The sequence below is a fragment of the Lampetra fluviatilis genome, chromosome 6 (assembly GCF_964198595.1).
Source record: "Lampetra fluviatilis chromosome 6, kcLamFluv1.1, whole genome shotgun sequence".
NCBI lineage: Eukaryota > Metazoa > Chordata > Hyperoartia > Petromyzontiformes > Petromyzontidae > Lampetra > Lampetra fluviatilis.
In genome coordinates, this window is record NC_136280.1 from 5,477,099 (window position 1) to 5,504,922 (window position 27,824).

Here is a 27,824-nt window from a genome sequence, read left to right on the forward strand (position 1 = left end):
CAGGGTCAACGGCGGCGTGGTGTACTCCGCAAATATTCCCGACTGTGAGGGCGGGCACAAGCCGGCGTGAGTAGGTTAAACGTTGAGTTTTATAAGGGCACCACGGGGTGACCAGCCCCTCCCCACCCAGCCCACCCCTCCCACCCAGTCCCACCCAGCCCCACCCTCCCCACCCTCCCCTCGCCACCCTCCCCTCCCCACCCAGCCCCTCCCCACCCAGCCCCACCCCTCCCACCCCCCACCCAGCCCCACCCTCCCCACCCAGCCCCACCCTCCCCACCCAGCCCCTCCCCACCCTCCCCACCCAGCCCCTCTCTACCCTCCCCTCCCCACCCAGCCCCTCCCCCCCCCACCCAGCCCCTCCCTCCCCACCCAGCCCCTCCCTGCACGACGGACGGACGGACACAATAATCCCCTGTGGGCTGGTGTAACCAGGAGGTTCCTACCAGTAGAATCTGTTTGTACACAAGAAGGGCTATGAGGTATTTATTGCCTTCACATGCCACATTTTACACACTTTACACACCACCTACAGAATATTTACAAACACATAAAGACACACACACATAGGACACATCGGTTATGGTCAGACACGAATACCAACCCTTCCCCCAACACCTACTGCTATCATAAAATTAACTGTGTAACAAAAAGTAAGTGTTATTTTCAAAAGTACAGAAGATGGCTATTATTCCCCACAAACTTTGCTTTTGTGACATGGACAGTGCCATTTTTAAATGTGCTTATTTTCAATGAGAAAACGTGGTGTGCTTTTGTGTCATTCCTTCACATAATGGTCTGGTCACAAAAGCAAAGTTTGTGGGGAATAATAGCAATTTTCTGCACTTTTGAGGCATAATCAATTAGAAAATACCACTCACTACCCAGGAACAAAAATCTTGTTACACAGCGAATTATCTGTGTCACTTTACCACACTCACAACACAAGGAAGGATATCAGAACAACAAAGATGCCCACCCCACGTATAGCCTGCAACAGACTATTGGGGCAAGTGCTGTTAGCGAGCAGCACCTATGAAGGCTACCGGCACTGTGGCACACGAGAGGGTGGGTGGGTGGCCGAGCGCCACGCCCGGCCGCTACACCGGGAACTCATTTGAGGCCGAGTCGACCTAGGTGGAGGAGGCCCAGGGCCGGTTCAGAAAATAATCATCACGGATTGTTGGCGGCCGTGAGCGGGGATCGAACTGCCGGGGTGAGGTCGCCAGGATCGTAGCTACACCAACACACACACCAACACATACACACCATCACACACACACCAACACACACACCAATACATACACACCATCACACACACACCAACACACACACCAACACACACACACCATCACACACACACCAACACACAAACACCATCACACACACACCAACACACACACCAACACACACACCAACACACACACCAACACACACACACCAACACACACACCAACACACACACCAACACACACACCAACACACACACCAATACATACACACCATCACACACACACCAACACACACACCAACACACACACCAATACATACACACCATCACACACACACCAACACACACACCAATACATACACACCATCACACACACACCAACACACACACCAACACACACACACCATCACACACACACCAACACACAAACACCATCACACACACACCAACACACACACCAACACACACACCAACACACACACCAACACACACACCAACACACACACACCAACACACACACCAACACACACACCAACACACACACCAACACACACACCAATACATACACACCATCACACACACACCAACACACACACCAATACACACACCAATACACCAACACACACACCAACACACACACCAACACACACACCAACACACACACCAACACACACACCAACACACACACACCATCACACACCAACACACACACCATACACACAAACACACACACACCAATACACACACACACCAACACACACACCAACACACACACCAATACACCAACACACACACCAACACACACACCAACACACACCAACACACACCAACACACACCAACACACACACCAATACACACAAACACACACACACCAACACACACACACACCAACACATATACACCATCACACACACACCAACACACACACCAATACACCAACACACACACCATACACACCAACACACACACCATACACACAAACACACACACACCAACACACACACACACCAACACACACACCAATACACACCAACACACACACACCAAAACACACCAACACACACACCATACACACAAACACACAACAACAACCGCCATTCGCCTCTAAGTGGCGGTGACGTCACCACGACGCTTGTGCCAGGCCAAGTGCACCTTGAGGCCACGTGAAGTATCGAACGCCCGCTGGCAGGAGGTCACGGGGCAGACCCAGCAGGTGCCACGGGTCGACTGACCGAGATGACCAACACACACACCAACACACACACACCAACACACACACACCAATACACACCAACACACACAAACCAGCACACACACACCATCACACACATACCATCACACACACACCATCACACACACCATCACACACACACCATCACACACACCAACACACACACCAATACACACACCAACACACACACCAATACACCAACACACACACCAACAAACACACCAACACACACGCCAACACACACACACCATCACACACCAACACACACACACCAACACACACACACCAACACACACACCAATACACCAACACACACACCAACACACACACCAACACACACACACCAACACACACACCATACACACCAACACACACACACCATCACACACCATACACACCAACACACACACCAAAACGCACACCAACACACACCAACACACACACACCAACACATACACACACCAACACACACACACCAACACACACACACCAACACACACACCATCACACACACACCAACACACACACACCAACACACACACCATCACACACACACCAACACACACACACCAACACACACACCATCACACACACACCAACACACACACACCAACACACACCATCACACACACACCAACACACAAACACACCAACACACACACCATCACACATACACCAACACACACCAACACACACACACCAACACATACACACCAACACATACACACCAACACACACACACCAACACACACACCATCACACACACACCAACACACACACACCAACACACACACCATCACACACACACCAAAACACACACACCAACACACACACACCAACACATACACACCAACACATACACACCAACACACACACCAACACACACACACACCAACACACACACATCAATACACCAACACACACACCAACACACACACACCATCACACACACACCAATACACCAACACACACACCAACACATACACACCATCACACCAACACACACACCAACACACACACCAACACACACACCAACACACACCAACACACACACACCATCACACACCAACACACACACCATACACACAAACATACACACACCAACACACACACACACCAACACACACACCAACACACACACACCAACACACACACACCAACACACACACACCAATACACAAACCAATACACCAACACACACACACCATACACACCAACACACACACCATCACACGCCAACACACACACCATCACACACACACCAACACACACACCAACACACACACCCCAACACACACCAACACACACACACCAACACACACACACCAACACACACACCAACACACACCAACACACACACCAACACCCACACTAACACACACCAGCACCAACACACACACTATCACACACACACCAACACACACACACAAACGTCGGTGTTTAACTGTACCTGCTTTGACAGGACCCATGGCCGCAAATTTCACGACTATCAAAGCGAGCCCGAACCGAACAGCAGCTGATGTCATCGCCATTCGAATGAGCAATGTGCAGCAGCAGCAGCATGCAGGGCAGGGCAGGCAACAGGGCAGGCGAGTAAGCTTGTGTTGTCGTAGGATCGACGTGGGGAGAAGAGGAGTCTGGGTTGGTGTTTGGCTGTGGTGGTGGTGTGAGCAAGGGACTGGCTGGGTTGATGCAAGAGGTGGGGGGGGGGGTTGAGAACGAGGGGTTAAAGGGGGGATGCCATGCACACAGAAGGGGTGTATCTTGTTCCGAAGGTCAAACTGGGAACGTGTGTGATGATGATGATGATGCTATTGCTGTTAAAGTGGGGGTGGGGTTATGTGGGGGGGGGGGGGTGTTTGTTTGTTTTGCAATGAGTGTAAGGAGGTGATTGGGTTTATTTATTGGACAATATTTTAATGCGAGCTCTGACGCAGAGTTCAAACAGCGGCGTCGTGGTATGGATTTGTTACCAAAGAAACTTGAAGAAATGCAATTCAGACCAATTTTAGTTTTTTTATATCTATAAAACTTTAAGTTTCAGTAAAACTAAGCCAAAGCAACAAGGGAGAAATTGGCTTTTATTGCAGAGATAGCAAATGTTTTTCCTCATTGTATAGAATGTTCTATTTTTTTCTAAGTATGAATGTGATGATGAAGGCACTTTGAGTGGCAGATTTGTAAAATCCCAGAAAAGCGCCAGGCGTGTGAGTAGAAATAAAATTGACTTGACTTGAAAGAATCATTCTCTTTGGTTCTTTCGGTAAAGTCACGTAGGTGCCAAAGAGTATGATGGATTTCTGCAGTCACGAAAACTTCAAATAAAGATTGAAAGAATCAAGCAAGAAAATTATGGCTATTTATTGGACAAAAGTACCGATATGCTTGAGCGTGTTGATTTTTTTCTGGTGAAAATTTTGATTCGAAAAAGTTCCAGTTTTTGTTTTAATAAGAGGACACAGACATCCTGAACGCAATGAAGGATCGACGGCTTTTTTTGATAACTAACAAAAATCACGTCGAATTTTCCAGGTGAAAAGAAATGATCGTGAAAAATTTCCACGTTTACGTTCATATATAGCTCAACTATCTTTGAACACAGTGGAAACATTAACCTTTGGACAAAAGTAAAACTGTAGCATTTCAATTATTTAACGTGAAAAACTGAAAATTCCCACTTCCCTGTGTTCTATATAACATGCTAAGCCCGAACACATCGAACCTGCTTCCGTTAGTATAAAATCAACTTTTCATGAAAGATAAAATATTTTTCCCCCCATAATTTCGTTGTTCTATTTACCTGCATTTTTTAATTACCGGTTACCTACATTAGACAACCGAGGGGTGGAGGATAGGTCGACTTCGATTTATTGGGTGCATCACATCCACCCAAGCCTGCGATGACGGCACCCGTTAGGTGCTTCTGGACGACTCACTTAGGGGCCGGCCATAAATGACGTCATGCGATTTTGACCCCCCCCCCCTAGTCACACAGCATCACAAAAAGTCAGCCCCCCCCAAATATGACGTCACAAAGCTCCGCCCCCCCCCCCCAAATAAAACATGCTTCAAATCGCTTTAAACGATTGTCATTGTAGTACGTATGTAATGTGGCGCTGCACTCTGATGTTGTAGGAGAAAACATTTATTAAAAAGTCTATTTAATTAAGTAGAACGTGTTGTCTATATTTATTTAAATTTGCGCATTTTGATGTGACGTCACATTTCTCAACTCCCCCCCTCTCGTCACACATCGTTACAAATGTCTGACCACCCCCCCTCCCTAGGTGCATGACGTCATTTATAGACGACTCGCTTAGCCACGTTTGGGGATCGGTGATTCTCATTTACGGTTTCGTCCAGCGAGCCTCACACGTCGGTCGGGTTCTCATGCCCAACCTCCACTCCACAACGCGCGTTGTCCATTCGGTGTACGACAGCAAAAACACCTTCCTGCGGAGGGAGCTGGTAGGAACGTTGGGTTGCTCGGTCAATGGCCGGGGTCAACGGCGGCGTGGTGTATTCCGCAAATATGGCCGACTGTGAGGGCGGGCACAAGCCGGCGTGAGCAGGTTAAACGTTGAGTTTTATAAGGACACCACGGGGTGACCAGCCCCTCCCCACCCAGCCCCACCCCTCCCACCCAGCCCCTCCCCACCCTCCCCTCTCCACCCAGCCCCAACCCTCCCATTTTTGGATGCACGACGGACGGACGGACACAATAATCCCCTGTGGGCTGGTGTAACCAGGAGGTTCCTACCAGTAAAAACAGCCAAGTCTTGGCATTGCTGCAGGAAAAAGTGCAGTTTACGCTCTAATCTCCACAAGGGGGGGGGAGGGATGATTTCAAATGCTATGACAGCCAAACCTTCCCGTACATTTTTTAGCAAGAGTTACTTCATTTGATGAGCGGATAGAGTCCGTGTTTTTTTTTTAAACCTTTATATTAAGCTCACTTGCGCGCTTGCTTGCTTACGACCGTGCAAATCTTTCGGTCGTTTTTTAACCCACTTCCCCTGATCCAATCGAGCTGACATTTTCCACACAGACTCGTTGTGCTTGACAATTAATGTTTCTGAAAAAATGTTTCCAAAATTTTCCACTTTTTAGGACAAAAATATTATATTTAATTACCAATTGCTTAATGCTGCCATGCAATCATCTGACCCATAGGTGGCAGCCATCTCAAGCCAGAGGACGAGAGGACTCTAGCCGCCACGCATATAAAGGATTTATAGTGAAAAACTTTGTTTTTACGGGTTATACTTGTTTAAATCCTTTATATTAAGTTCACTTGCTTGCTTGCGCGCTTACGACCGTGCAAATCTTTCGGTCGTTTTTTAACCCACTCCCCGTGATCCAATCGAGCTGACATTTAGCACACAGACTCGTTGTGCGTGACAATTTATTTTCGTGAACAAAAAATTTCCTAAATTTTCCACTTTTTAGGGGAAAAAAATTTTCATATTTTATTTAAAATACCAATGTGATCAAAATGAAACTCTTACTCAAGAAAAACAGAAATGAATAATAAAATAAAACCGATGCCACGCATATAAAGGATTTATAATGAAAAACTTTGTTTTTACGGGTTAATTTTTTTATGTTTTCTGACAGGACTTGCGGGAGAGTTCTCTCAAACATCAGGCTCACGGCAAGCGCTGGTCCACATCAACACCCCGCTGTTTAAGAAATATCAACGGTATTACGTCTAATGTTCTGGACATAACGTGTTCATTATTGCTGCTTAGAAGAGGTATTAACACATTAAACGAGGCTTGCGACTGATGTGTGGAAATCAACATGCATACATCATTGCAAACCATTCCATCACCTGTGCCCCTTTCGTTACCTAACTACACACACACAAAGCACCCGTGTGCATTTTGTATTGCACGCCTTTATTTCACGTTGTTGCACTTAAACATACAAAATGTCCCGACATGAACGGCGATTACACATGCCATTATATCGTGTCCGTTAGCGATGTGTATGAAGTTATATAACAGGGCTTGAATTGTTACTCCGATGACATCGGTACATTTCCCATCACGAACCGTGAATGCATAACCCCGTGTTCGAAGCAGGCCCGACATGAAGACAGTTGTAAGCATCCTAAACCTCACGTGTCATAATAACTCACGATTCAACAATGTAATTCTCCATTACATTTTTGTTACAATTTGTAGGTAAAGTGCAGCATGTTTTTTTTAATGATGGTGATGATCATGAGAGTAGTAACTGACCTCTATACTGCAAAGTTGACAAACTAAAGTTTCCCACCTTGTTACATCAGCTATGCCAAACCATGTTAACAAAGATAAAATGCAGTACTCTGTTTTTTTCGGTAAAGTCATGTAGGTAAAAAAGAAATAAATTAAAAAAAACTAAATTAAATCACGACGTTTCGGAGGCAACACAAGCTTCCGTCAATAATTTATTTGTTTTTTCAATTATTAATTTTCTACCTCCGTGACTTTACCGAAAAAACCAAAGAGTATGAATCCTTGCAGTCACGAAAACTTCAAATCTAGAATAAAATGCAGTATATGAGATGTTGGATATTAGCGAAATTCATACGACTTTTGAGCGCCGTCATATGAGACACATTCATTTGTTTATTGCTCATTTCGTACAAAAACTTGCAAACAATAAATATGTATTTACAGCCCTCCGTCAATCCACTGCTGGAAGAAGGCCCGTCCACCCCTTTGTGTGCATCCGTGATGGACTGGACTCGTATGAGCGTGCGAGACAACAAGTGTTGGGATTTTCTTTGGTCATGGAAGTTCTCTGACCATAATTTACCACTTTGATCAGTTATCAATGACCCCAGATGTTAGCCATGGCCGGGAATGGTGCAAAAACCACCGCTCCCACAAATGCAAAAGTATATCAATTACTCCCAAATACAAACTGGCAGAAACTATCTTAAATTCACAGCATACAGTAATCCGACACATGAAAAGAATCCACACTTCCATGTACAACAGTCTAAATCTGCCTCGTGTATCTGTCCAGTGAAACGCACCTGACGTAAGGTCTCCGCTGCGGTATCACAGCCATTCATGCAAGGAACAAGTGAGGATTCTGACTCGGCAAATCCAATAAGATACTTTAACTTTGACCTTTGATTAAGGGGTCATGGCTTGGAAACATCCTTACACTTGACTGACAAGTCCAGTCCGTTTTTCTGCTTCATCTGGTGTTTGACGCATTGTAGTGCTTTTTGCTAGTGAATCCATGTTGACAAAAACGCAGCTTGCTTGTAGCTGCCAGCCTGATGATTGGCTGGCACAGGGAAGGTTCGTGAATGACTGCGTCCCTGATGACTTTGCTACGGGCAGTCTCATCAGCCACTAATCATCAAAATTAATATGCAGTGAAATACAACACAAGCATCGAAGTATGTATGATGGTTTAACCGTATTATGCGAATGCAATTATTGAAAGCAAACAAGAACTATATGTTGCACTTAAGTTATACCTCAATAAATAATGCAAACTGCATAGAATGTTCTCTGTACTAAAGTAAACAAGCGATAGTAACAAGGGCAATACAGCAGAGGTGTGGACTCGAGTCATGTGACTTGGACTCGAGTCAGACTCGAGTCATGAATTTGATGACTTGCGACTCGACTTGGACTTGCATAACAATGACTTTGTCCCACCTCTGAGGTGTGGACTCGAGTCATGTGACTTGGACTCGAGTCAGACTCGAGTCATGAATTTGATGACTTGCGACTCGACTTGGACTTGCATAACAATGACTTTGTCCCACCTATGAGATGTGGACTCGAGTCATGTGACTTGGACTCGAGTCAGACTCGAGTCATGAATTTGATGACTTGCGACTCGACTTGGACTTGCATAACAATGACTTTGTCCCACCTATGAGATGTGGACTCGAGTCATGTGACTTGGACTCGAGTCAGACTCGAGTCATGAATTTGATGACTTGCGACTCGACTTGGACTTGCATAACAATGACTTTGTCCCACCTATGAGATGTGGACTCGAGTCATGTGACTTGGACTCGAGTCAGACTCGAGTCATGAATTTGATGACTTGCGACTCGACTTGGACTTGCATAACAATGACTTTGTCCCACCTATGCAATACAGTATATATGACTTCACACCATAACTACAGAAAAAGCCAGCAATGGATGTAAAACAAATAAGTTTCAAACATAACACAAAAAATGAAGGGTAAAAAACACTCATGTGAAATTATCTCAACAGACTTCCAACTTACCACTTGTCCACTTATATTCACTATCATTCCCAATCAGGAATATGCTCAGCAGTGCTTTAGGACAGTGGGTAAACATTAATTAGGAGGATTGTCTTGCCAATGGACAGGCATAAAGTATAATCCCTTCTTTCCTCTGGCAAGGGGCATAAACAATACGGCTACATTTGCAAACATATATTGTATCTGCCATGCCTGACCACCTGCAGCAGCGCTGTAAAAGAATATAGAGTTGAGTACAGCATCAAAGGATACTCTTTGATGAAAAGAAAGGCAGTGCACGAATCAAACGTTTAACTTTCAACAACAAAAAAACACATTGCAACCCTCTCACCGTAGACTTAAAAAACAGGGCACTGCCTTCAAGGATGCGTCTCCTGCATGCGCACACAAACAAACCAAGCCTCACAGAGAATGCGAGGCGGGTGCTCTTTCCCCGTTTCCCATAGGAATTGTTGTGACAACCTCCACGGAAGTGCCATGCCGTGTGCGAGACGTTCCATTCAAACTCTTGTTCTGAACGTGAGTGAAGATTGGGGTGCCTGGGAAAAGGTTTGGTCTTGTGCGCCACTTGCTGGCCATTTGTGATCCAGCACCCACATCCAAGTGTGCACTCTTTACCTGGTTAAGTCAAGTACACATCAATGACAACAATGGATTAGTTTTTACAATCCGCAAAGCGATGTACAATTATTTATTATTTATCTCGCATTGCACATTTTAAAAGATGCATATGGAGAGGTGCACGCTGGTCAACAACAGTGGTGGAGTGGCAGCCGAGGAACGGAACGCATCCAAGGGTGAAGAATCAGCAAGATGGATAACTACATCGCAGGATCATGAGAGATGGTGACGTTTTTGGGAAACCTTCATTCAGCAGGGCGCTGATCATGCCTGTTTGATGATAATGATCATGAAAACAAAAATTGACGTACAGAAATTGTGCAAAGCCTACCTCATCTGGGCCAACAACTTCCTCCTCGCTGGGGTCAATGGCGGAGGGCAGCCCCAGCATCTGGCGATGCACGAGGCGTGCGTACAAACCGCCCTGCTGCATCAGCTGAGCGTGAGGTCCCTGCTCCACCAGGCGGCCGTGCTCCAGCACCACAATGTGATCGGCACGCTCCACAGAGCTCAACCGGTGGGCGATCACCAACACGGTGCGGCCCCGCAACTCGCCATTGTACAGAGCTTGCTGCACCTATGTACATGAAGACAGAGATCGCCTTTTAAGGCCCGGTTATACCGGCAGAGAAGTATACAAGCGCAGCAAATTCCCGTTGTTGGATTTTCCTTTGACGGCCCCCGTGTCTTTGCTCCCTGCCTGTATTATTCTTACGCAGTTAGTGACGGAATAATTGTACGGTGAATTGCACTGCAATATGAATCCGGCAACCTTAGTTCAATTTTTGACTACGGCTAACATCAACGGCACGTGGTATCTGAACTGGTTCTGGGCACCCCCTTCGTGAACTTTACTGAACAGAAAACAACCCGCATGACCCACCCAGTATTGGGAGGCCCTCATCTAGCAGTGCATTGAAAAAAGGGCTGATGTAGATATGCACACGATCGTGGCATGTGCACTTCATGAACATGGCATGCATGCAGCGAGTGCGGCTGGTACAATATGCAGCATACAAGCACATCATCACAACAGTGGATCTTAGTGCACTGCTCTTCGCTGCCTGCCAAGTGACAAATAATATAAACGTGATTGTAAACACTTTGGTTTGGAAGTGAATGGTCCTGAAGTTCATAGAGCCATTTGACTTTGATCTACAGTGAGTTTAAGTGTGGTGTAGAAGACTCGCCATGTGCTCGCTCTCTGCGTCCAGAGCACTGGTGGCCTCATCCAGGATGAGGACGCGTGGGTCCCGCACCAGCGCACGCGCTATCGCCACGCGCTGCTTCTGCCCGCCCGACAGCTGGGCTCCTTTTTCCCCAGCCTCTGTTACACAAAGCGCCAATGCCGGAAAAAAATTAGTACCCCTGGCAAGTTGAACAAGGTCTATAAAAACACAATGAAAAATTCGGCTTCGCCCGGGCACAGTTTAAATTAAGTCTTGAAAGGTCCATGCAAGGTAGCCACTGCATGAATGCAGTCCTTCCACATTTTCTCATTTGTTTTGCTATTTCCCCCAAATTACGAATTCAATTGTGATATTGACTTCATAGCATGAAAAATCGTTGATCTGTAACTCTTGCAGAGTGCATCACCCAAGATTAGGGACTGACCTCTCACCAAATATTAGCTGGTGCACTTTCTCACTTGCCCTACTATAGAGGTGTTCACCACATGGCAATCAATCAACATTTGTATCATTTTTAATCTTGTTTAGTCCTTAGAGGGTAAACATTTTTTTGTATTAATTGAAAATTACAACTTAATATGTTCTGTTTAACAAGTAAGCTTTCGCGACTAATATCATCCATAAGAGGTTTTTGGGTTAGATCGCGTAAATATATCAATGTGTCGGTAAAACCCGCCACCACCCGACACAGCCAACTAGTAAGGGTTGTCACGTAAACAGAACGTGGCCAATTCGTCACTAGTACAGCACGCCGGTGTGTTGGAGAGCCAAGCCACAACATTTACAATCTGAGTACGACGTTTTGTCAGTAATTACAACTAGCTTCATCAGGCGACAGCCAGATATGTGGAGAAGTCTAACTGTTTCGTTCCTTATATAGAGGCGTCGATGTGTTGACCACGTGCTCTTGCACAATGTGGGAGGGGGATTACTGAGGCAATGTACATTATGCATTATGCGAGCCCTCTGATCTTGTCCTTCCTGTCTATTGTTGTTTATTAAAATAGCCCTACCAACGGTAATCCCTATTGAAGTACGCTGCCCTTTGTAGGAATGCATTTAAATAATGTATTCTTTGATGATTCGCTTCCACGCAGCACTAAGGCGGTAGCTACCCGAACGGTTAAAGTTATTTAGATTTCTTTCAATTTCGATAGATTCTCTAATTAGTCTTGGCCAGTAGTAGCTAGTTTTGCACAAAACTTCAACATTATCAAAATCAATTGAGTGTCCTTGTTGGCACGTGTGTTCTGCTACTGCTGACAGTTGTATTTGGGAGAATTTAATATTTCTCTGATGCTCTTTTAGTCTCGTGCTGATCATTCGTCCTGTTTGCCCAACATAACATTTACCACACGTGCAGTTAATCCTGTACACACCTTCTGTTGATAGCTTCGGTAATACATCTTTTGTACCAGATATTAATATCTGTATTTTATGTACCATGCCAAATCTGACTCGGATGTTTTGTTTTTCCAAACATCTGGCTAGTGTATCAGTTACTCCCGCAATGTACAGTATTTTGATCGATTTAATTACTTGGGCAGTTTAAATTTTCTTGTTATTTTATTTGGTTTTGGTATTCAATGCCCTGTTGATTTGTGCATCATTGTAACCGTTCATTTGCAGCGCTTCTTTAACATGTTTAATTTCACTTCTCAGACTGTCACCATCTAACACTTTGTTAGCTCGATGAATGAGCGTCTTGATAAGAGCAGATTTCTGTGCGGTAAAAGGGCTCGCATAATGCACATGCATAATGGATGTTACCTCAGTAATCTCCCCCCCCCCATATTGTGCAAGAGCGCAGCTGCGTGGTCAACACATCGACGCCTCTATATAAGGAACGAAACAGTAAGACTTCTCCACAAATCTGGCTGTCGCCTGATGAAGCGAGTTGTAATTACTGGCGAAACGTCGTACTCAGATTGTAAATGTTGTGGCTTGGCTCTCCAACACACCGGTTAGTGCTGTACTATTATACTACACTATACACTACACTATACACTACACTATACACTACACTACTATACACTACACTATACACTACACACCAGTGTGCTGTACTAGTATACTACACTATACACTACACAATACACTACTCTATACACTACACACCAGTGTGCTGTACTAGTATACTACACTATACACTACACTATACACTACACTATACACTACACACTAGTGCTGTACTAGTGACGAATTGGCCACGTTCTGTTTTACGTGACAACCCTTACTAGTTGGCTGTGTCGGGTGGTGGCGGGTTTTAACGACGCATTTATATATTTACACGATCTAACCCAAAAACCTCTATCATGGTTAATATGTTCTGTGCAGTCGTTGGTGACTGGGCAGAAACCATTAACTCACGAAAATTGTGAACCTGGTTTAATCAAAGGTGACTGTCTGGACTCAAGCCCAGGATCTCATTAGTGCGCTTCCTAAGTCCTGACAGTATTAGCTCACTGAGTAACCCTACCACCTTTCTTCCAAGTGCTGCGCCGTGTAAAGTTGTTCACAAGAGCTATTCAAAAACTTTGGCTGATCCGCTATGATTTTAAACTTCATTGCACAAAGTTACTTAATAGCTGAGGTGACGCTGAAGGTTCTCTGCTTGTCGGCAGCCAGTCCATGGCCACCCTCCACCCCCGTGTGTCCCTGCCGAGTCTGTTGGATTGTCTCTGGTGCGTCTATCTGTCTATCTTTGGCAAGTCTATCTTATCCAATGACGGTTCTGCTTATGGAAAATCTAGCTGCCTCTCACTTGTCTGTCTTTCTGTCTATCCATCTTTGGTGAGTCTGCCTGTCTGTCCCTGGCGAGACTCTCTCCCGCTGCGAGTTCGAGCTCCATCTCTATGCAGTGCTTATCTGATGTCGTCCATCTATCTTCTGCTTTCCAATTACCAGGCAAGAGGATGCTTGGAAACCCATTCACTGCTCACCCAGACCACATGTGCAAAGTATGATGCACATCGATGCATAAAGTGGGAGGGCTCGTAAAAATAAAGGTGCCAGGCATGAGTAACCATAGTACTTGCCTGTTTGGTAAGCAAGAGGCAGGTCAGAGATAAATTCGTGAGCATTCGCTTGCTGTGAAGCAGATATTACTGCATCCTCTGGGCAGTCTTCCATGCCATAAGCAATGTTGTCCCGAAGAGAACGTGCGAAGAGCACGGGTTCCTGTCCTACCAGCGCCACCTGCCAACAGCCACAAGCAATGCAGCCCCGCCGCACAGCCAAATGTTAACGCAAAGAAGAACCCAATTCTCCCCAGCCTTCTCCGAATGATAACGCCAGCGTGAGGTCGTTAAATGCCAGTCAGGTGACTGTGATGCGTCCGTACCTTAGTGTGCAGGTAGTGGTGCTGGTACTTGTGCACTGACTGGCCATCGAGCAGCACGCGGCCGCCCAGAGGTTCATAGAGACGTTGAAGCAGATGCACGCAGGATGATTTGCCGCTCCCAGACGGCCCCACCAGTGCCGTTACCAGCCCAGGCCGCAGCTCAAATGACACGCCCTGTGGCTCGGATAACCACGCAACAATTTGGATTGTCAGTTAGTCTCCCATTGAGAAAAAATTTTTGTACCTGATATTTTGCTCCAATATTACAAGTGCTGTCGGTGTCACGATACGAAGGCTCCATTTGTAGCTCTCACACAGCAGTGCAACTCTGAATGTTAGAAAATGGCCCAAGAAATCGGATATCACAGAGCCACGTCTGAGATCCCTTCAAATCGCCTGCAGAACACAGTAGACCGCAGCACTTTCCCACCCTGTCTGCCATATGAGAGTAATGTTTGTTGCATGGCAGTCAAACTTTGAGCTGGAATTTTGCTAGATTGAGCGCAGAAAAATTTGAATGCACTGGTTTTTTTTTTAATTGGTGACCGGGCTGAGACCATCAACTCACGCCACTCGAGAAACTCACTTGAATCAAAGGTGGCTCCCTGGATTCGAACCCAGAATCTCAACGGTGCCCAGCTCAGCGCTCTCACCTCTAAGTGACCTAGCCAAGGTACTGTGAAGTGGGAATGTGAGCAAGTGGGCACCATGTAGCCGCCGTGGAGGAGGAGGGGTTGGGCAGCTGGATGAGGGGAAGAGTTTTTAGTGCTGACCGTGAGAATGGAAAACAATGTTTTGCACTCCCATGACTGAAATGTTAAATTCAGTTTTTTTCCCTCGTGTAAAAAATTTACTTTAAAAGCCATACGATACAAGATACGTCGTAAATGGATTTATTTATATACACATACTGTGATCCACTTACGCTTCGTGGAAGACGTTGTTTCACCCTGATCTGGAGGAAATGGACAATGGATTGGTGCACAATGACCTAACCTTGCAAGAGTTATGTGCAAGCCAAACCTAATGAACCGTGCATGCCAATATTTTAACTGCTCTGTGAACGATACTCGGCATCCAAAAGTAAAATTAAATTATTTTTAGATGGGCACTGCTTTACACGGATAATTTGCACTGATTGTCTCATCGGATTTCTATCAAACTGAAGCTCCGTCCCCACTGCAGCAAAATTTCAATAACAGCAAAAGGCATTAGTCCCAATGTCCTGGTTGAAATACTGGTAAGTGTCAATTAAATTCCATTGAAATTCCTAACAAAAATGATGCGTTCCTCTTTTACAACTAGGTGTCCTTTGTGAACGTCACGTAACTATCCCGTCGACATACCTTGTACATTCTGAATGAGTAAGATTGAATCTGCACCTCAACAAAGAGACACAATTTACCATTCACCGAGGCCTCACTCCCGTACCTTCAGCACAGGTGCGTCAGGCCTTGATGGGTACGCGAAGGTGACATCCTTGAAAGAAACTTGCCCCTCCAACTGCACAGGTGCCAAGGTTCCATCGGTGCGCATGCGCGGCTCCCGTTCGATGTACTCGAACACCTTTCCGGCAGCACCAACTGCCTGCATCAGCCCTGTGTACACCGAACCCATGTTCTGGGTACAAATAAGCGGCGTTGAGGACCAAGTAAATCCCTAGAAACTCCCGAGACTTAACAATCAGCATTTATAATCCATTAATTTTACATTTTTCCATACTTTTTTCTTTCATCTATTAGAAATAATAACTCTCAAGTGAAATGAATTAATTAGCCAATTTTTACTTTTCAGTGGCACAAGTTGCATTAGCGAGTTTAACTTATTTCTTCTGCAATCGCAGTGAATATTGAGTTTGCAGTTCCCATAGACTTATTAACAAACGCTCCGAGTAATGCCAATGGCCAAAGATAGATAAGGAATATTAATTTGGGGGAATAACCTTTACTCTCCATAAAAACAGATACACGTTTTTTTCTATTTATACCTTTCATGCTTTCTTCCAGTGATAAATGCTGCATTTACAATCCGTGTCATGCATTTCTGGAACAATCCAGTAGCGCGGTTGGCTACGTACGGTTCGAAACAAGTCTAGCATACATACAATCAGTACGGCTCAGTCGTTGTCCCAACACACGGCCCCATGGGTGCAGTCCCTCGACTCCAACCTACCAACGTCCTCCCATCTCTTCCCTCTTGTCAAATGGGGAGCCATGGTGGCAACATGTTAACTACCTCGCCCGGTATAAAGGAGGGTGTGGGTTCGATCCCAACCCTAAAGCCTGTATATTTGGAATTTGCATGCTGTCCCCGTGATCCCGTGGATTTTTCTCCAGGTCCTCCGGTTTTTCCCTCCACATTTATAAACATACGTTTAAGAGTATTTGCCTGCTATAAATGTCAACGTGATAAGCCACTTCACTGGGCTATCATTTGTGGCCAGGTCGGTTCTGATAAATAGTTACATAGCTCAGTGAGCCTTACCTGGTAAAATAAAAATAGTTTTTAATAGTTTAATGTGTTTTTATTAGCATACACTATCCCAAGAAATAATTGGCTTTAAAATGTCATGCTTTGTGTTTTTTTTATAAATACAAACACGGCCCTCAAGTTGACATACGTGATAGACATTGCGAAGCGCTTTCGTGTTTTTCGATTTGATGTTCTGACGAGACAACTTTTTCCAAGCTCTGCCCGGCTGAACGCGGATAGCCCCACTTGACGCAAAACAAACTGAACCACGTGACTCGGTTACGGCTCGTAGGCTGCCGTGGAAATCCGCGACTATTAACTGGGCGTGGGAATGCAGCGTCAAAGAGACGTGTCCCATGGGTCTCATGCAGAAGGCTTCCTCCGTTTGTACCTCCAGACAGGCGCCTAGCTCCATCTGGTACAGGATGAAGGAGATAAGGTGTGCGCCTGATATGCGGTCAGTCACCACCAAGTGTCCTCCATAGTACAGGATGCCCACCTGCAGGGCCAGCTGTGTCAACTGTCATGCACGGAAACACAAAACAACATTTTTATATGACCGCTGGACACAAGCTTTGATGGCATGCATGCTCAAGGGATGGAGCTATGGTGCAGTGATTTGCACGCTGCCCTCTGAAAACCGACAACACAAGTTCAATTCCTAACAATGGCGAATATCAGTGGTGATATCTGGACCAGTACTGGATACACCCCCTTAACACCCAAACTTCATTAATCTGCATAGCGCAGCACGGTAAAGTATGGAGAAACAACCCTCAATATCAACATGGCATGTGGAGGCCTTCATCCAGCAGTTGACTGACAAAGTGTGGTAATCTATTATTTTATCTGAACAGAGCACACTGGGCAATCAAGGTGTTGGTTGGGGAGGGGGGGGTAGGTAGTTATTTTTCGATCAACAATCCGACGCGTCGTTACACACCTACTGAGCGCAAGCCCAATGCCCCGAGAGGACCATAACACAAATCAATCGGCGCATAACGAGCATCCATCTCTTGCGGGCCACTCCACTCACGCTGTTGCTGCACGAGAAGCCGGCGTAGGCGAGGGCCTGCCGGCGGTTGTGGTGGTACGTGTGCTGCAGCGCGTCACGGTAGCGCTGGCACTCGGCCTCTTCGCCGGCCAGGCTCCGCACCGTCCGGACGGCCGCCAGAGCCTCTTCGGCAGCGCCGCTTGCCACCGCCAAGGAGTCCTGCACCGCCTTGGACAGTTTCTGCGACGCCACGAGGCGACTCGAGTGAGCGTCACGCCAAAAATCACCAAAGGTGTATTGCTTTTATGTTTATACAGTAGGACATTTTTAACCTGGACAGAGTTCTGTATCTCTGCATATACATTTAAAAATAAATGTATTCTATCAGCGTATCACCTGGCCATGCTTGTATAACTGAAATCTGTACTGGATAACATTTGCACCATCGCAGGGTCCCAATGAATCATGGCCTAGCAGCTCATTAGGTCCTTCGTGCTGAAATAAATACAATCTATCTATATAATCCAGCAGCATTTGGACCTTATGGCAGTACCCTGGGGTACCATAGTACCCTGGCTCTCGCATAATATCCGTAATGCAGTAATTTTTAGTCTGTTGATGGTCGGTGATGTGGCAATCGACTCATCTCGACGAGCTGTGCACGATGCACTATGGTACATACGAGCGTTCAGGGTTTCAGCGCAATCGTCTTCGCTGCGTAGCACTGATTTAGGATTGATTGGTACCCCAGTCGTGGAGTGAAGTACACCCCTGGAAAAAAGTGTCCCAGAAATAAAATATTTAATTGCCTCGGCCATTTTGTATTATTTGGTAACCCAGGGTACCGACATAAGGATAATTTGTTTAAGCAAGCAAACTCTCTTCTGGTTTTGATCTTTTGTGTCTCATCAGCAGTCAGGCTTGTTAAACAAACAAATGTAGCTGGGCTGCCAGATGTCATTAACAAGGACACTCCATGCTGCAAGATAGTGCCCTGTTCGCCAAGAAAAAATATTTTACATTATTCATTTTTCATTCGTACACAATCAGCCACAAAATAACAATGTCGACATTTTTATTACTTTAAAATACTCCTTCACACAAAGTATCCGAAGGGCTTCAAAATCACGTGCTCAGCTTTGTATACAATAGACCGTTTCACCGACCAACGTGCTCCCTTCTAGAGGTGACATTAAAATGTTTTATTTTGAGATTATGGAAAATTTACATTGTGATAATTTAACATGTCTTCATGCAAAAAAAATGACATCACCCAATTCCACATGACACTACCGTCGGTGTGAAACATCTCTGCAGTGATGCCATTTCCTATGACATCATAGACTTGTATCAATCTGAAACAACTTTTCATTTGGGATCCTAAAATTTGTACCCGTGCCCGATTTTTTCATCTTTATGATTTAATCGGAAAACCAGGAACACATCCCTATCATCCTACTGCCGACTGTCCGTGAATAGTGACCTCATATTTTTTAAACAAAATTACTTTCCACAAACATTCTTGCGTGTGTACTGCGAAAGATGATACCTCATAGAAGTCTCCGTAGAACTTGGAGACAAGTGTGACGATGGGCAGACCCAGCAGAGTGAGCAGACTGAGCCGCCAGGAGAGACCGAACATGAAGACGCACACTCCGCCCGCCTTGACCAGGCTCCGCAGGAAAACGTTGGCGTTTTGAGACACGACGTCGCTCACCACAGTTGTATCCGAGTTCAGTCGTGAAGTTATGTCCCCTTACGCAGAAAACAGCAGAAAAGGCGTCAGCCGTCAAGAGGCACAGATGCGCCGGGCTCTTTCAAAGAGAAGCAAACAAAGCGCACAAAGACCAACACATTGTACGAAACTCATCGAGCGGCGAGCAACGCTGACACACCTGTGCGGGTGGTGTCAAAAAATGCCACCTCCTGGTGGATGAGCGAACGGAAGAGCAAATTGCGAATGCGGATGTTGAGACGAGAAATCGTCAGCGTGAATAGGCCACCTCGCAGTCCAGCTGCTATGGAGCTGGAGTTAAGGGTTAAGATTACATCCATGGAGGTCAAAGAAGCACTGCGAAAATCACTTGCATTGTATTGCACTGAAAACAGAGTATATACTTTGTAAACATAATAAAACATTCATTCATTCAAGCCAACACAACTTTGATCATGCAATACTACATGGAAACAATGCCAGTTAAGGCACATTGTGCTGCTCCTAAATACATAATTTACACCTCCTTCCAATGTTTTGTCTCTCCACGTAAAAAAAAATGAAAATATTTTTACACACCTCATCAACCAAACAGCCTTCTGGGAGTGCATCTTATCAGCAGCATTGGTGCAATACAGGCTAACTCTGAACCGGTTTCGACATTCAATGTCTTATTCAATAAAATCCAACTCTGGAGCAGTTTAAACAAGCAGTCTCTCAAGATTTTTCTTTTTAAGAGGAAAGACAAAAATGGGATGTAAGGATTAGTTATTGTGTTTTTTTACAATAATCACAATGATAATATTGTGTTGTGGTATGGCATGTTACTTTATAGAAAAAAACATATCCAAGTTAAAATGTACGATATTGTTTTTGCATTCTACACAGTTAACACAATTCCAAACTATATTTGTAAGTGCACATACATGGTGTCAGGTATTTGTTTTAACCAAATACTGAGGAATTTCTTAAATCATTGTTCCCATCAGTGTAAATCTTGACTGTATATAATGAGTGGACTCCAAGCTTACCTGGCTATGGCAATGAGAGACATATAAAGGATAGCTTTGCTGAACGCGGCCTGGCTTTTCTTTATGACAATTCCATCGATCACCTGGCCCGTGTAGTAAGGAATAAATATTTCTCCTAATTAAATACAACATGCACAGTGTGAACAACAATAATATGACAGGTAAGATTTCTTCATTCTAAAAACCTACCAATGTTCTTTGAACGATGGTAATAAAAAATGTATTAGGTTGCGAAAAGATGTGAAATACAAAACACAAATTTATTTACAAAAAGGCTTGTCTTTTTCTCCAATTTTATCTGACGTGCTATCAGCATTATGTCACCAGACCAATGATCCATTCAAAGCTCTCGCAGAACAGCGAATCGCCCTGTATTAAAGAACAGTCTGCTGGCATCCCTTCAATTGACCTCTTCTTCACACTAGGGAGCAGTACTTTCCCACCTCTGATTTGCACGGTTGGCCACGTACGGTACGAAAAAAGTTCAAGATACAGACATCTGCCTTGCTACAGAGTAACGTTGGTCACATGGGAGTCAAGTTAATAAAAATGTAAATCTCAGATCTGAAATTTAGCCAAATTAAGTGGGAAACCAAATGTAACATGACACTTTTGTGTGCAGTCATGGATGGCCAGGCTACTAAGATCATCTACTAAATACACTTGAGAATATAGTGTAATCACAGATGGCTGCCTGGATGCAAACCGAATATCTAACTTGTGCTAGCTCAGCATTCTGACCTCTGAGCCACCTTGCCACCTACTGTTTTTCCATTCATTAAAATATTTGACAAAAGCCGCACCCAAGATGACTTTTAAACGTTGTAAATTGTATTTATCAGTTTTACAAGTGTACTTTAGACTGCTGACTGTGAGTGGATTTTGAAACAGCAATCATCTAAAGGATCCTGGAAATAAATAAATAAATAAGCACATTGTGAGTGCCTTCCAGATAAGCGTACATCACAAAAACACAATTACAGATAATGCAACATTTTTGGGAAATAGAATTCCGGGCTCTTTTGAGAAAACAGTTTAATTGCGGTCACCTGACAGGATGCAAATGAGGATCACAGCAGCGCCAGCTCAACATATTGAGCTCTGAGTTAGCCAACCATCTCTAATAGAATATGAACTAAACCTAAAAGTACCACTCTGTATGCTCTATCATACGCTTGTCCATTATTATTGCTCAAATCGTTATTGAGAGTATGTTACGTACAGTACCAGCCTTGTTTTCATAGGGTTTTTTTTGTTTAAGCAGTTCATGTTCAATTCATTTCTATATCATGTGTTGCCAATCTACTGTGAACTCACCTATAGAGCATATGACCAGGAATATAAATGCAGCAGCCAGATAGAGAGCATCCGGTTTGCACTGGGAAAACAATCGCTGTATGTTGGTTCGAGAGGCCTTCTTGTTTCCACGATCCACATCCTGCCCTTCCAGTCCACGGCCATCCACCACCCCCTTCCCATGCTGGTCCAGCAGCCTCTGCCGCTCTCTCTCACTTCCCTCCTGCCTGTCGCCGCCTTGCCGTTGGATTCTGCTCGACGACGACCTCAAGCCGACGCCATGGACCTTGGCCAGCTGCAGCATGCCATAGAGCAGGAGCGAAGAAACCAGCGTCCACACATACAGTGCCCAGAACCACGGGTCGAGGTCCCTGTGGAAATATAGTGGCAGCACCGATGTTACTGAGAGTGAACGAAATGCAGGAGAGTGATGAATGTCGCTTTATTCTGTGCGAGACTTTAAAATATGTATTGCGGTGTTTTTATTGGGCCATATGTGAGCAGCTGTTAGAGGAGTAAAATGAAAGGAATGCACAATAAAATGACTTAGCCAAACAATAAGCCTGCCAGACACTTATTTGGTGAATTAAGTAGAAGTCGAGTACTCTGCTCTAATTCCAAGCGATTTACGCTCACATAAATTATCTGCAAATTTATATCAAATTTATTTGAAGTGAGATCAGTTTTACTGCACCTCCTAAGAACTAATTTAAAAGAGCTTCAAGGATTTTAGTATCCAATAAAACTTTTAAGCAAGATAGACACTAATGGAATGAGCATGAAATGAAGAAAAAAGGATCCAAAGACACAGTATACTTTACGTGATATCAATAAAGCTTTGAATTAATTAGGAAACTTTTCACGAATATATTATGCAATTATACATCAAAACAAATTATGAAATTGTCTTGTCGCTATTAAAATTTCACACTGCACATTTTACCAATTTGCATAGTATTATTCTATTTAGATATCGATGTTGCCATACTCTTTAGGCGTACCAAGAAAATAAACATTTCAAAAGCAATATCAGAACACTCTGACAATGCTATTTATGGCTAAGTTATTAATCACCCGTCTCTCTCAATATTTTTTATAATTGAATGACTGCTCGAAAGGATGATTAACAACTGGGAAACATTAAGACGTGCCACTGAAAATATGTTTACAGTACTTACAAGCATTTACTTTTTTTGGCTTATCGTAGGGCTCTCTTGGCCTCTCTCTAGTGGATACCCTTTCGCCAGCAACAAAGCAAGTAGGCACTTGTGGGGCTGTGCCTCTAGATTTCTAGGGACCGCTCTTACCACGGGCAGCTCAAACTCACCGCGTCCCTTCAGAGCAAATGAGCAACTTGACAGTGGCGTAGATCGGCATGGCACAACACAGCACGGTGTAGAGTGTCACAAGTCTGCGCAGGAAGTGTGTGGTCCGGTTGGGGCCACACGCTAGCCCCAGGCACACCACCAGCGAGGTGAATACCCGCAACACGCACAACGTCCACAGGTCAAGCAGCGCCCGCGCAGGGCTGGGGTCCGCCACATCTCTCCGGAACTGGTTGACGGAGAATCCGCGGGAATATGCAGCCGTGCTGACCAAGCCATCTGTGGCCATCAGGGCCAGACAGCTGGCCAGAACCCACTCCAACCGTGCCATGTGAGCATGTACACTGAGCAAACCTGCGTCGCAGACACAAAGTGGATTGTTAATTTAGTTCAATGTCACGAATGCTGAACCCTTGCTTCGTTAACGGTTTGACTAATTAGTTCAACTGTTTAAATGTGTCAGCGTCTGTTGGGCTGACAGTATTGCGGGCTGTGGTGCAATTATGGCACAGCTGTTTTCTGCGCAAATGACAGGACACGCCTGGGAGGACGTGTATAGGCCACGTGCGGCTGGCTGCTGTGACAGGCAGCGCACGTTTTACTGCATCACGGAATTGCCACTGTTGTGCCTTGTCCCGTGTCTCCTAGCGCATCGCCAGCTGTGTCTGTGCATTAATTCCATCCCACTGTGGTGCACGCTGTGGCTACTGAGCCCCATTTAATTCGGGTGACAGCCTCTGAATAACTATATCTGATTACGCAGAACCCTCTGCCAGGCGTGTTGGCTAATGCCTCTAATCCTGAGGCATGGGGTTGATGTGTCACGTAAATACTGCAATTGTGAAGCAATTGTGGCCATAAGATGATGGCAAGTACACCAAGTGGGTTCGTCAACCTGTCCGTGCAGTCATGTCAAGTGTTGTCTCCCCTCATTTGCGAGGTGGGTTTATTTACGCCGCTCCGGTTTCCTCTAACCGAAATAAAACAGTCCCTGTATTTTAGACAGAACTGGCCAACACCGTATCCCATCGCAAAGACCATTGCAAGAAAATGAGTCGTGCTAACTCATTATTTCCTGGATAAACACATTCCTGCGGAGGGAGCTGGTAGGAACGTTGGGTTGCTCGGTCAATGGCCAGGGTCAACGGCGGCGTGGTGTATTCCACAAATATGCCTGACTGTAAGGGTGGGCACAAGCCGGCGTGGGTAGGTTATACGTTGAGTTTTATAAGGGCACCACGGGGTGACCAGCCCCTCCCCACCCAGCCCCTCCACTCCCAGCCCCCACCCAGCCCCACCCCCCCCACCCAGCCCCACCCTCCCCACCCAGCTCCTCCCCACCCTCCCCTCTCCACCCAGCCCCACCCCTCCAATTTTTGGATGCACGACGGATGGACGGACACAATAATCCCCTGTGGGCTGGGTGAACCAGGTGGTTCCTACCAGTATAAAACAAATAACTCGACAACACTGCAGTGCCAACACCATGACCAATCCTTATCCCGCTGCAGCAATTCTACATGGCCGTGGCCTTGACGTCGACCTCTCCAAATATCGATCAGCCACGTGGTGACCAACTTGCTGCCCCTTTAAACGCCGGGAGGGCCCCGTGGGGGCAACGAACGAGGGCATCCGAGACGTCATCTTCACAACCCGGTGGGCCTTTAAAGATGCAATCAAATATATATATACACAAGACACAAAAAGTATCGTTAAGATGTGTGAATATATTGGAATATTGGAAAACTGTCCAGTCACTTTAAAAGCGCAGAATTGTTATTATTACACGCTTTTATTTAACTCACTTCGTCTGTTGTATCCTCAAAAAATAAATCTTGTAACTCAATTTTTACACACTTCCCAAATGTGCTATCGACTGCAAACTTGAAATAGCTATGTCATACTGATGACAACACTATATTCTATCATAAAAAAATCCAAAACATATTTTTTTACTTTTTACACGCTTTTATTTAACTTACTGTGTTGTCGTATCCAAAAATCTTGCAACTCAATTTCAACCGTATTCCCAATGTGGTATCGACTGCAAACTTCGCATAGCTATGTCATACTGATGACAATACTATATTGTATATTCTATCATTAAAAATTAAATATTTTATTTGCATTTAATTAATTGTCCACGCTCAACTCACGTTGCCTGTAAATCACCACGGTCCCTTACGTCACGGCACGCCTCGGGGAGCCACGCCCAGGGGCGGGGCATGTGGAAGGAGGGGAGGGGCGATAGGGGAAGGGGGCAGGGGGATGGGCAGCTTGGACAGTACACTTCATTAAAGCGTGTTTTTTTTTAAAGTACTTTTTAATATTTTATTTTTCCCTCGCTTACGGAGAGAACATCTACCACGCATTCAGCGCGGAACACACAATCAAAGCACGTACTGTTGTTTATCCGCAAATGAGAGAGATGCTTTGATGTTCATGAGACGGGATTGTGTCTTCCTGAAAGCAACAACAACAATAACAACTAAGGTCAGAAACGCGAAGCGTGTCACCCCCCTCTCCCATCATCTTCCTCCTTCTCCACACTCTTCCCCTCCCTGTCCCCTCGCCTGACCTCTGCTATCTCTTCCTCTACTCCCCCCCTGTCCCTATATCATCATCATCATCTCTCATTCACTCTTCCTCTCGTCTTCTCCTGTCCTCCGCTAACTCACCTTACCTATCCCTCTCTTCTCTCTTCCCTCCTGTCGCATCCCCCCCCCTCTCTCTCTCCTATTGTTAGCTCAACTATTCTTCTTCTTGGTTCTTTCGGTAAAGTCACGTAGAAGGGAAGTAATAAAATAATAAAAATAAAACAATAAAATATTTTATTATATGATATTATTTTATTATGTTATATTATTTTATTATATTATTTTATTATATTATTTTGTTTTATTTTTATTATTTTATTACTTCCCTTCTACGTGACTTTACCGAAAGAACCAAGAAGATGAATCCCTGCAGTCACGAAAGCTTTAAATCGAAGCTCAACTATTGTTAGCTCACCTCTCACCCACCCCCTCCTCTATTTATTGTCTCTTATCTTCCCTCGCTCTCCCCTCCCTCTGCTCACCTGTCATTGCCGCGTCTCTCCCCTGCCTCTCTCCCCTCCCCCTCTCGCCTTCCCAGCCTCTCTCCCCACTCCACGAACCTCTCTTCTCCCTCTCCCCTCCCCAAATCCCCTCACCTGTCATCTCCCCTCTCCACCCCCCTATCTCCCTTATCCCTCTCCCCTCACCTGTCATCTCCCCTCCTTTTCTCCATTCTCCCTCGACCTCCCTCTCCATTCCATTCCCCCAACTCCCCCCTCCATTCCCACCATCTCTCCTCCCCCACCTACCTCTCACCACCCCCCACCCCACCTACCCCTCACCACCCCTCCCCCCACCTCTCACCACCCCTCCCCCCACCTACCCCTCACCACCTCCACATATCCCTCATCACCCCTCACACCTCCACCGACCCCTCACCTACCCCCCCCCCCCCCACCTATCCCTCACCACCTCCACCCACCCCTCACCACCTCCACCTACCCCTCACCTCACCTCTCCGAGTCTCCCCCGCGTCTGTTCGCCGGTTCCGCTGCGCGCCGCACGTGGGGGCGGGGGGGCGTGGCCTCGCGATCGCCGCGCCCGATTGGAGGAGCCCGCGGCATCGCCGCGCGTCACGTGGGTCCAGCGATTCCAAACGATTCCGATTCTCTAATATCGTCGAGATTCGATTCCTCGTTTTTATTTATTTGTTTGTTTGTCAACGGCTTGTCTATGGTTGCGCTACGACCTCGCCGCGTCTCCTTTACGCTCTCGTTTGCACTAGCTCGTCTTGCATCGCCCAAGGCGACAACCTTGTCGGTTCGCGTTTCACTTCGCGAGGTAATCGATTCTTGCGAACGGGTTCGCGAAATGCAAAAAATCGATCCGCGCCAAACTAACCAGTCACCTTGGCCCGTTGCGAGCTGGGAAAACGTCGTCGCCTCCCCCCGTCAGGCCGTCCCCTAGCAACGCGGGGCACGTGACCGAGCTGTTGTTTTTTATGTAAGAAGGGGCGGGGCAGGGTTGCTATTGGTTGCTATAGAAGAGAGGGAGGGTTCCTATTGGTTGCTATGGAAAAGG

The 27,824-nt window shown here is 45.7% G+C and overlaps 2 protein-coding genes across 4 annotated transcripts in view; both read right to left on the reverse strand.

The window, feature by feature from the left end:
- The window catches only part of SUSD2 (sushi domain containing 2), a 29,970-nt gene extending 25,832 nt beyond the window's left edge, over positions 1–4,138 (reverse strand). For both annotated transcript variants that reach the window (XM_078857294.1, XM_078857293.1), the window contains exon 1: positions 3,914–4,138. In XM_078857294.1, coding sequence (XP_078713420.1) covers positions 3,914–3,995 — 82 coding nt within the window. In that variant the 5' untranslated portion in view covers positions 3,996–4,138. The remainder of the gene's footprint in view (positions 1–3,913) is intronic.
- A 5,178-nt stretch (positions 4,139–9,316) lies between these two features.
- Positions 9,317–27,275, reverse strand: ABCB9 (ATP binding cassette subfamily B member 9). 2 transcript variants are annotated; one of them, XM_078857578.1, is made up of 15 exons: positions 27,253–27,275; positions 26,110–26,169; positions 23,709–24,060; positions 22,403–22,752; positions 21,086–21,200; positions 20,236–20,366; positions 19,890–20,095; positions 18,383–18,580; positions 17,738–17,866; positions 16,306–16,494; positions 14,875–15,048; positions 14,570–14,729; positions 11,532–11,668; positions 10,673–10,918; positions 9,317–10,338 (listed from the first exon to the last, which is right to left on the reverse strand). In XM_078857578.1, the coding sequence occupies exons 3-15, from the start codon at positions 24,035–24,037 to the stop codon at positions 10,123–10,125; spliced, it is 2,580 nt and encodes an 859-aa protein (XP_078713704.1). In that variant the 5' UTR covers positions 24,038–24,060; positions 26,110–26,169; positions 27,253–27,275; the 3' UTR covers positions 9,317–10,122. The 2 variants fall into 2 exon arrangements, with proteins under 2 accessions (XP_078713704.1, XP_078713705.1); XM_078857579.1 differs by having other exon boundaries at positions 27,258–27,273.
- Between the last annotated feature and the right edge of the window lie 549 nt (positions 27,276–27,824).